Below are 11349 nucleotides of genomic sequence, written 5' to 3' on the forward strand. Positions count from 1 at the left end.
GATATTTCAATTAAATTCAGTAATGTCACAGAAAAGCCATAGAATATGGGATTTTAACTTATATTAAGTAATTGTGTAAGGGTATATGGAAAAGGAGTATTTGTATGATTAATTACAGAAATTCCATTTTTCTTTACACCTGATGGAGGCTCATCAGCATTTTAGAAAAGCTAATGTTTTATAGCTAGTAAAGAGATTTGCACTGAACCCCTTGGGACTGGTCCAAGACAAAAATGTTAATCATATAGCACATACAATCTCAGTTCAGGGCCCCTAGAGTTTTACTCTTCCACAGCAAATTACTAGAATATCTGCAAAGAAGAACAGAACTCACTAACAAGAGCTAATCATTAGGTTTATATTAGGAATGTTGTTATGGCACACATTAGTACTGTAGCTTGCAAAACTGTCATGGTCAGTAGAAATGTGCTTGCCTGCAAAACTCTTACAGTACTTTGCATGATACATGTTATCTGGTATCTGGTATTCTTGAAGGATCCGCCCATGCACATACCCCAATTAAATGACAGCATAAAAAAAGATTGTCAATTTGTACAGCAATGGCAGCAATTTCTGTAAAAAGAACATAAACACATTTGTGATATTTTATAGGATAACAGTATAATTTCAAAATGCTTTTCTGGTGGTGTTTAACAAATTGTATTTCCACCCCTACCCCCTTAATGATGTTAGACCTTTTGGGATTTTTTTCTTATGTTGTCCAGTAACAATCAACAAGTCCAAGTCATAATGGTTTACATCAGGGCCAGAACTAGGGGTAATCAGAAGAAGCACTTGTCTAGGGTGAAAAGCTGAGGGGGCCCCAGGCCCGTAACTTCTCTGACGCCAACCTCTAGTGTGGTCCCTTGTCTCCACTCTCCTCACTCATGCTGCTCATAGTGAGAGAGTCTGTGATACCAAGATCAGACTGCCATTACCATTTTAAACAGTGGGGTTCACTTATGAACACTATGCAACTTTGGGCCAGTGTAATATGTATAACATTCTGTGGAACAGGTTAGAGCATTCACACACCCTCAACAACCCTCAAAGATTGCAGCCTGGTGCTCAGTAAAGGAGGATTCGGCAACCTCCCGTATATAGTTTAGAACAGAGATACCGGCACTCAAGGCATTTGCTTGCAGGGAAACCTTTGCTTTTATTATTTGTGCGGAAGTGCAAAGTTTCGGGGGCCCCGAAATGTTGCCATTCCGCACAAATAATAAAAGCAAGGGTTTCCCTGCAAGCAAATGCCTTCACTGCCGGTATCTCTGTTCTAAACTATATGCTATAACGTGCCATGGGTTACATTTGGTCTTGCCTGCAATCCCAGCTTGATAGCTGCTCACTTAAAGTGATGCTGACACTAAATAACTACTTTTTAAAATATGAATGCACATTAAAAGTTTCCTATAGGTCATGTTGATCATTTTTTGCTGAGAGGTTTGTTTGTGTAAGCAATTATCAGTTGAAGTTTCTAAACCTGACTGTTTTGACAACCTGACTGTCCCATTTCAGCCTGTCAGTTACAGTTTCTAATGCTAACGGACTCCTGCTGCACAAATATGGCAGCCCCTTCATACAGGAACATGGGGCATCACGTAAAAGCATTGTGCAAATACTTCATGGCAAAGTTATACGTAACTTTCAAAGGCAATATTATGATAGATGTAAAAAAGAGTTTAATTTCTGTTGTCAGTATCTCTTTAATGCAGTAGCTAGAGAAAAAAATCCATCTAACAGCTGACAAAGGCATAGAATTTTTTTAATACAAGCCCTGCAAAGAAGTTGTTACAATTCGTAACATCAGTGTTTTAGTCCCCCTTTCCCTGACAGGATTTCAAATGATGCAGAAAGAGAATAACTGGATTGCAGCATAGAAAATTGAATTTTTTTTAAAGAAACAGGTAACAGTGATGGGTATATTAGGGGGGTTCTGTGTTATGTGGGCCTCTATCAAATGTAGATTTGGAAGCAATTGAAAAAAATATTTGTTTATGGTGAGCAATCTGAAAATGTCTGAACTGAAAAAAAATTTGGATCCTTTTATAGAAGCACTTGTGCCCCAGGGAATGCTGCTTTCTGCTCCAAGCACTACATTAGAATTCTAATGTTTGCAGCAAAGCGATAGGGCTTCGACCAGCTATGTCCTTACTTTCTGCCATAGGAGAGGGCCCTGTTTTGGCCTGAGCCCTCTGATACTCCTTAAGTTGTATGTCTTAATCAATACTGCATGCAGAGCACAAAGAAACTATCCTTTTCTGCACTTTGCACACTTTGCTCTGTTCCCTCAATGACCCCATCAGAAAGTATTATTCCTAGAATTCCAATAAAATGGCACCTTCACAAAAGTTTTATAGCCACAGCTAGACACAAACGATACATTGATGACATTTATATCAGATAATTGCATTAATGTATTTGGTCAACACAAAAAGCAATAATGCTATAGAGGCATTGCATAAGTAAATACAAATGTTTTTGTCACTCACTCTTATTAAACACGGCCATTATTTGGTGGGCCCTACTTGGACTTGTGTTTATAAAATAAAATTATTTAGGTAGGTGTTAGCTGAAACTCACTGTGGTATGAAAGTATGATCCCGTATTACCCTTAATGGGTTTAAAATGTCATGGAAATCCCTACCACTCTGTTGTGCTGATGAAGCTTCTTAGATGATTGTTGAAATAGTGGCTTTATTACTATTACTATTATTATTTTATATTAGTGATGAGCGAAATGTTTCTATAGTCATTGATTTGTATCTAAACTGTGGATACCAAAAGTATTTTCTACAAAATTGCAGCTAAAAAACACCCATTGACTCCAATGTTCAAAAAAAGTCACCACTAGTGATGGGTCGAAACATTTGAGAAATGCAATGTACCCAACAGGCAACTATTTTTTTATTCCTGCAACATTTTTTTCTCCAAATGCATTAAAGTCAATGGGTTTCTTTTCTTATGGTGGCTTATTTGTCCCAACAACATTTTTCATGCCTGGTGAAAAAATGTGCTCATCTCTAGTCACCATGAAAAAGTACCCATCGACTTGACACTGCCACAAGAGTGAGCACCCAAAGCACTCCAGCACTTCCTTAATTAATACAGCACTGCCTACATTTAGCAGTAGGTAGGAATGTGTAGGTGTACTGTCTCCTGTCCCTACATGTCCCTTAACTTGTACTTCATTCAGATGTACAAATAAGATCACTGGATTTTTAATTTGGTGTGCGGTATAGAGCCCAAATATGCATAATTTTGTGGCTTTTAGTGTGTTAGAGCTTGCGTTTGGGACATATGTGAATCTAACTTAAAATATATAAAATAATTCATAATTCATAATATCTTAACAAACTCACTCATTTTGTTTACAGATGAAATTATATCACGGATTGGGGAGCCTGAGTGTAAGAATCCTGTTGCTTTATACATACTGAAAGATAAGGTGAGAATAAACGCTTTTACTTAGAGCTCTACAAACATGTACAATAAAAGGAGGAATATATACAATTTATCCACTTGCGTAAACAATAAGGGTTTGTATTGACATGCATTTTTCCTGTGTTCCTCTGTGGTCAGTTTTAATGTGTCCCACCACAGTGGAGCACATGACGAAACACAATCAATTCTTTTTTTTAAGGGACTGTACTCACATAGACACATGTAAGAGCTGAACGCAGGTGGAACGCAACAGGAGTGTAGTAATGATAAATACTGTTTGGTAAAACAATTATCAAGCACTTTGCATTTTACAATTTGCTTAAACATTTTTTGAATACTTAATACCTGCTTACTATTTGCAGTGAGGGTTAATGATTCATAAAGGAAGCATGTTAGCAATGAGCCCCACACGTTTAGAAATGTTCTCCATCTGTCTAGTTACAGGAGCAGTCATAATCTGCTCTAATCCCGCAGGCCATAAAATAAAATGACTCAAAGAAGAAAAGCCCTGGTGCTTGATTCTTATAATGTCTCCAGCCTTAGATACACTCTAATTTGTGTTTTCTCAGCTGACAGGAGGCTATGTTGAAAAATGTCTGGAGAGAGCAAAAGCTTTTTGCACTGCAATAGATTGACGTCTGAAATGATAAACTATGCTGAGATGTTAGAGCATGTTTCAGCATAGCACAAATGGTATCCAATCAAGGTTGAAGACTAGTATATAGTAAATACAATACTTTAATTTACCATTAGATGTCTCTATTGCTCTAGCAAACAGCATTTTAAAGAACGTTTCTCCAACAAGTAGAATTGAAATATATCTTTCACCAAAACTGTATATGAAGGTGTAAATATATGAAACAAATGTAACAATTTATAAATAATATAACTATATATATATATATATATATATATATATATATATATATATATATATATATATATATATATATATATATATATATATATATATATATATATATATAGAAAGTTGTGCTCACCACTAATTTTTAAAACCATTAGGCGGGGGTGCAATGAGGCTGTGACCACAAAATACATATAAACAAATACAAGAGTCCTCTGCACTCAACCCATTATCAATATATTTAAGACAGAGACATTTTGTGCATACTGCTACTAGAAAATGCCTTACCCTTTATTCAAAACAGGGATTGGTTGTCCATATATTGCAATATATTTAAGATGGCCAACTAAGTCATCCCATATCTGGCCAGTCCTATGCTTCATTTTCATCTGATTCATTAAGAATACTATTATTTCATTATACATTTTACAAAGGGACTAGGTTTTACCTGCAACTTACTTGCTGCTTTCAAAGTAAAACTCCCATACTTGGCTGCCCTTTTATTGGACACCAGTGGGATCACCTGACTATAGTTGAGAAGGGTGGGAGCTACAACATGGAGCTGGTCACTGCTCCTGTATAACTATAACAAACAAGGTATAATGAAGTAATAGTATTCTTAATGAATCAGATGAAAATATGCGTGTTTTTGTTGTTGAAAATACTTGGAGTGCTGGTCCATTTTGAAGAACAATGTATATATATATATATATATATATATATATATATATTTATAAATAGTGTGACAGCTGCACTCCCTTAGAGCTGGGTGCCCAGAACCAGAAAAGTTTAATACATATAATTAGGGTGGTCCGCACTCCAAATATCCGTATTTTCTTGGAGTGTGAACCACCTTAATTCTATATATATATATATATATATATATATATATATATATATATATGAGAAAAAAGAATAAGGACCGCACTAGCTCACCGTTTTCCCACAATTCAGGTGCTCAGTCTCACAGTGTCCCCACTGTGGAAGCAGCAAAGATACGAAGAAGCAGACGGCAGACGGCACTTCTGAAATGGGGTTTATTGGAGTAACTGCTGATGACACCTTACGCGTTTCGGGAGTTATCCCTTAATCATAACCTATGATTAAGGGATAACTCCCGAAACGCGTAAGGTGTCATCAGCAGTTACTCCAATAAACCCCATTTCAGAAGTGCCGTCTGCCGTCTGCTTCTTCCTATATATATATATATATATATATATATATATATATATATATATATATTATTCTTCAAAATGGACCAGCACTCCCAAGTATTTTCAATTGAATAGTTTATTGTTACCTCACTCATGTATCCAACGTCTCAGCCCTCGTTGGGGCCTTTATCAAGGATATATATATATATATATATATATATATATATATATATATATATATATATATATATACATATACATATATATATAATATTAATATAGTCGTCCATGAAAGCACTGACAGCAGCTCGACATCCAGCTTGTATCAAAAAATCATTTATTGGTGCCATCGTTAGGATAGTAACAGGAAATGTGGCACATCATTAAATAACCCCCTCAACCAATCAGGGTCAATCCCTCATTAAGACATCACATATGCGTGAATTATTTATGTGCAATATATAAATGTGATATTACTCATCTCACATCTGTTCTGTGACCAATATATCTTAGCCTGTATCTAAAATCCATGCGTGCGGCCACTGGTGTCTAAGAAAAATTTCTTATATTAAAACTACAAGTGAAAAGCTTAAAAAATCGTATAAAGATTAAAAACATATTTGTATATATATTATCTCATTCCAGTGTTTCTAGTCTTATCTATTAGAAAATGTTGCAATAAATGCAGATGATGATGATGTGGTTTATGAGAAACTTTCCACTCATCCGACTGAGCAATTTAAGGAGCGTCTTGATACGCTTTTGGCAATGGCACATACCATGGGTTGGATCAGTGAGAAGTGTCTTAAGTTCCTCACTACTGAACATCTGAAACGGCCGATAATATATACGTTTCCTAAGGTGCATAAACATCTTAAAATGCCACCTGGTCGGCTTATAATTTTAGCAAGAGATTCTTTATTCTCTAATGTGGCCAAATTCCTGGATAGCTATCTACAGCCTTCATGCATCAAGATGTCATCCTATATTGCGGATACCTCATCATTATGAGGATGCTATATTTGCCACTCTTGATGTATGTAGCTTGCATACGATCTTCCCTACGGATGATGGGATAGCTGCCTACAGGGGAGCATTATGCAGAAACCACAAGGGAAATCCACCTATTGAATTTCTATGTACATTATTAGAGATGTTGTTGACATGTAATTATTTCCGCTTCGAACAGACATATAACTTGCAGAAGACTGGCACGGCGATGGGATCCATCGTGGCCCCCTGTTATGCCAATCTGTATATGGATCATTTTGAGAATACATATATTTTCTCTAAATATGCTGAACAGCTTCTACTATACTGTAGATATATCGATGATATCTTTATTATTTGGCAAAAGGGCCACGTTGGAATCCAGACCTTTGCTGCTGAACGCATTACCTACCCCTGTCAAATTTACCCTCACCCACGATAGGGATAGTGTGGAATTCTTGGATGTGTGGATATTCCGCACTACAGGTGGAGTGGGTACCACTTTATTCCGTAAGAGTACTGATCGAAATACGATCTTACATGCACAAAGTTACCACCCTCCCTCTATTCTTAAATCTGTGCCCTATACTCAGTTTCTGAGAATGTTTAGGATTAATACTGCCTTGGTGACAGCTAAACTGCAATCACTAGAAATGAGGGATAGCTTTCTTGAGAGGGGCTATCAGTTTGAGTTCCTCAATGCTGAGATGGAGAGAGCGTCAAAGATGTCACTGCAGAATGAGAGTATCATGAAAAAGGAGACACATGGGATGGAGAGGATGGTGTTTGTCTCTGACTATACACCCCTGAGCCAGGGAATTAACACTGTGGCCAATACTTCAGATGGATGTGAATTTGCCTTTTACCCACATGCCAGCACCCATATGCGCACACTGTAGAGGCAGATCTTTAAGGGACAGGTTAATGATGACGGACTTACACACCGATAAGGTTGATAAATTGCTTAGAGCTAATAAAACAGGCTGTTACAGATGTGTGGGTTGTAAGACATGTGGATGTCTAATAACTGGTGAAACTTTTGCTCACCCACATAGCGAGAAACGTTACAAAATCCCACACAGGTTGACCTGTACTTCTGATTTTATCATATATTGCATAATTTGCCCATGTGGCCTTTATTATCTTGGAAAATGTATAACGACATTCCGCAATGCGTATGAACAATCATCGCTCTGTCATACGTGCAGCTCTCGCCACTGGTAAAGCTGACACCCCCTTGGCTAGACACTTTTTGTTATGTAAACATCCTCTGCCGTCCCTACGTGCAATGCTAATTGATCATATCCATCCCCTATGGAGAGGTGGGGACAGATCTAAACTATTATTACAGAGTGAAGTGAAGTGGATGCTAACTCTTGATACAGTGGCCCCTAGAGGACTAAATGAAATGTACTCTCTGGCAAGCTTTATATAATGTATAGTCTTCCGTGAATAATGGGTCCGATGGATATTTAAGCTGAAATGGTTATTCATTGTGGTGGAGCTATATTATTACGACATGGATTGAGTACTAGATAGCATAGTTTATGGACCTACTACCACGCCCTGCAGTGAGGTTGATTAGAGCTTGCTAATGTCCTGAGTTGCAGATTACTTTCCACAATATGTTACAGGCTGAGATATATTGGTCACAGAATAGATGTGAGATGAGTATTATCACTTTTATATATTGCACATAAATAATTCACGCATATGTGATGTCTTAATGAGGGATTGACCCTGATTGGTTGAGGGGGTTATTTAATGATGTGCCACATTTCCTGTTACTATCCTGACGGCGGCTCCAGGTGAGCCGAAACGCGTTGATACACCATGCACCAATAAATGGTTTTTTGATACACGCTGGATGGCGACTGCTGTGAGTGCTTTCATGGACGACTATAACTATTTTTTGGTTAGCACCCAGCAAATGACTATGTGAATGGTGAGTGCCGATAATTTCTACATATATAATATTAATATATATAATAAATAAGTAATATATATTATATATATATATATATATATATATATATATATATATATATATATATATATATAATATTAATTATATGTATAAGTTATTTTGTATAGGTTTCCCAAATATGTTATGTAGTAAAATAAAATGCAATATTAATAAGGTTGTGTTATTAAGCAAAGTGCCTTACCTGGTCAGCTTCTAAAGTGACTTTAAACTGTAGTTTTAGCTACCCTTCAACACAATAATCAATTTCCATGAAAGATAAGAGTGTATGGCAGAGTGGCAGCTGGACAAATTGGCTCAGTTCACCCCTAGCTGCCTCAAATGTAATTAACATTAAATGAAAATGTAATTAACATGGTGATAGAAAAAAAAGCGAATAAAAACACCTAATAACATCATCCAAATGCATTTATTCAGTACCCCAAAGACTCAGTTGGTTTGTTGATTCTATGTATCAAGTGCTTAGCGTGCTTTTCTGAACTGTTGCAAGAAAGCAGACAACTTTTAAGGGCTCCAGAATACTCCAACAGTTTCACATTAAACTAATTAGTAATTTGGTGTGCAACAATATATATTTTTCTTATACATACAGTATTTTACCAGACAATAGAGGCTCAATAACTAACACAAGGAGCAGGGATCATTTGTGTCAACCAAATTCTATTCACAACGGTACAGTATCAATACATGCTCCTTGTTACCAAACCAAATTCGTGTTTGTGCCCACAATAAGGTGTAAGATAGAAAAACAGGGTGCATAGACTCAAGGAAGCCCTGTATATATCTTCTGCATCAAGGAGCTTTTACTTCCATGGCTTCCTTTGTGTTTTGCAGTATACATACAACTGACTTGTATGTAACAGGTTCCAGCTCCAGTGGCATCACCATGTTAAAAATGTCACAATTTGCACCTGAGCTGATGCAAGTGAGATGGCACTTGAGAAATTTGCTAACAGAGATTCAAATTTAACATCTACATGAATGATTTATACGCAAGCTGTGTACACACACTACAACGCAGGTGCTCACAGTTACCTGTCTTGAGATCTTATTTTCCCAGCAGAAAATGTTTTTGTTATGTCACCAGTAATCAGATGTGAGTGTTGCTAATGCAGAAAAATGTACCCATACCTAACATAAGATAACATGTAAATAACCCATGGCTTTTTTTCTAGGGCACCTCAGTGACATTGGTGTCAATAAATAGTATTGCATTTATTTCAGCCACTAGCATACCTTAGGACTCTTTTACTAAAGTCTGAATACAAAAACTTGAAGTATTCGAGTTTTTTTAACTATAAAATCCAAATTTTTAATGGGAAAAAAATGGAATTTTTTCGAGATTTATTATACCCCAATAATGGAAAAAGTCCAAATCCGAAAATACTCCATCTGAGACCTGCTGAGGTTTTGTATAAGTGAATGCTGGAGGTCCCTATACTATTTGGAAGTTTCTGTGGTCTGGTCAGTCTTTTTTTTAGGAAAAAGCCCAGAAAAATTCAGATTTTCACTCGATTTTATCGAGTTTCTACCGAAAAAAAATCTTGCTTTTTTAATAATAAATATGGTCGAATTATGGTTTCTAGTTTGGTCGGAATTTTTTATTATAAATAAATTCGGATTTTGCTAAATAAGGCCCTAAATGTGTGTAATGGGCAGTGCATATCTACAATATACCTTATCCCTTTTCTTGTGCCTGACAATTAATGATGCTCATGTAATGGGTGGCCCATGGGCATCCTCTTACTCGTGCATCTGTTGATGTCCCATCCATTGAAGTGAGGAGAGGCATTGGAAGATGAATTTTATATGTAGCACAGACTGATTGTAATCTTGATGTTCTGATCCATCAATGCCCAGATTGTCAGGAAGTATGGGTGAAATCGTTGAAACTGCCTGACCAAATGCAAGCATGTATAGCAACATTAACATTTACCCAATCCACGAGAATCCTACAAAGATTTTGACTGCTAAATGCAGAATGAAACTGAATTCAAGAGATAGAGTAGCTGAGAGTAAGTGCTGTTACAAAAAGCATCTTTAAGGAAATTACTTAGTTAAAATATGAAAAACACTGACAGATTTTATAATGTTGATAATTATATGAAGAATTAAAAAGTAGGGTGATAGAAAGCTGATGATAAAGCTGTCTTAAAGTAACAGTAAGAAAACCCTGTAGTGATTTCAGACAATGCTAATGCTAATTTGTATACTTAAGGAATCTATGGAAGCAGAAGAAGACTCACCAACAGAATCCAGAACTGCATCTGATCATGGGTCTCCCAGTTATGTCAGTACTGAACCCTCTGTCAGATCCCCTGGCCCTCCAGTTAACTCTCCACACAAGTGCCACCATTCACCAGCATGGTCGTCACCTTCCACCATAGAACATGTATCGCCATCTAGTTCACCTGCCGTGAGTTCCGAGGAAAGAAGTACCACTCGTTCTGTTCGGACAATTGGAGCTCACAGTATCTGGGAAAAAGAAGACATTAGAGCTGTGAAGAGCAAAAACGAATTTGTGTAGTAATGTTCATGGCTACGCTATAGGAATTTGAGCTGCATGCCATTCACACAATCATTGTGGACAATTTAAAGGGATATTATCATCATACTATTTTTTGCCTTCATTCTACAGGCATGGGACCTGTTATCCAGAATGCTCGGGACCTGGGGTTTTCCCATATAACGGATCTTTCCGTAATTTGGATCTTCATATCATAAGTCTACTAGAAAATCATGTAAACATTAAATAAACCAATAACCTGGTTTTGCTTTCAATAAGGATTAATTAAATGTTTGTTTGGATCAAGTACAAGGTACTGTTTAATTATTACAGAGAAAAAGTAAATCATTTTTAAAAATTTTGATTATTTGATTTGAGTCTATAGAAGATGACCTTTCTGTAATTC

At 36.6% G+C, this 11349-nt stretch overlaps 1 protein-coding gene across 1 annotated transcript in view; it reads left to right on the top strand.

Moving 5' to 3' along the window:
- hepacam.S (hepatic and glial cell adhesion molecule S homeolog) overlaps positions 1-11145 on the top strand; it is a 36064-nt gene extending 24919 nt beyond the window's left edge. The window contains exons 6-7 of the mRNA XM_018241668.2: positions 3378-3448; positions 10656-11145. Coding sequence (XP_018097157.1) covers positions 3378-3448; positions 10656-10964 — 380 coding nt within the window. The 3' untranslated portion in view covers positions 10965-11145. The remainder of the gene's footprint in view (positions 1-3377; positions 3449-10655) is intronic.
- Positions 11146-11349: the final 204 nt, after the last annotated feature.

This window comes from Xenopus laevis, chromosome 7S, assembly GCF_017654675.1.
Source record: "Xenopus laevis strain J_2021 chromosome 7S, Xenopus_laevis_v10.1, whole genome shotgun sequence".
Classification (NCBI taxonomy): Eukaryota; Metazoa; Chordata; class Amphibia; order Anura; family Pipidae; genus Xenopus; species Xenopus laevis.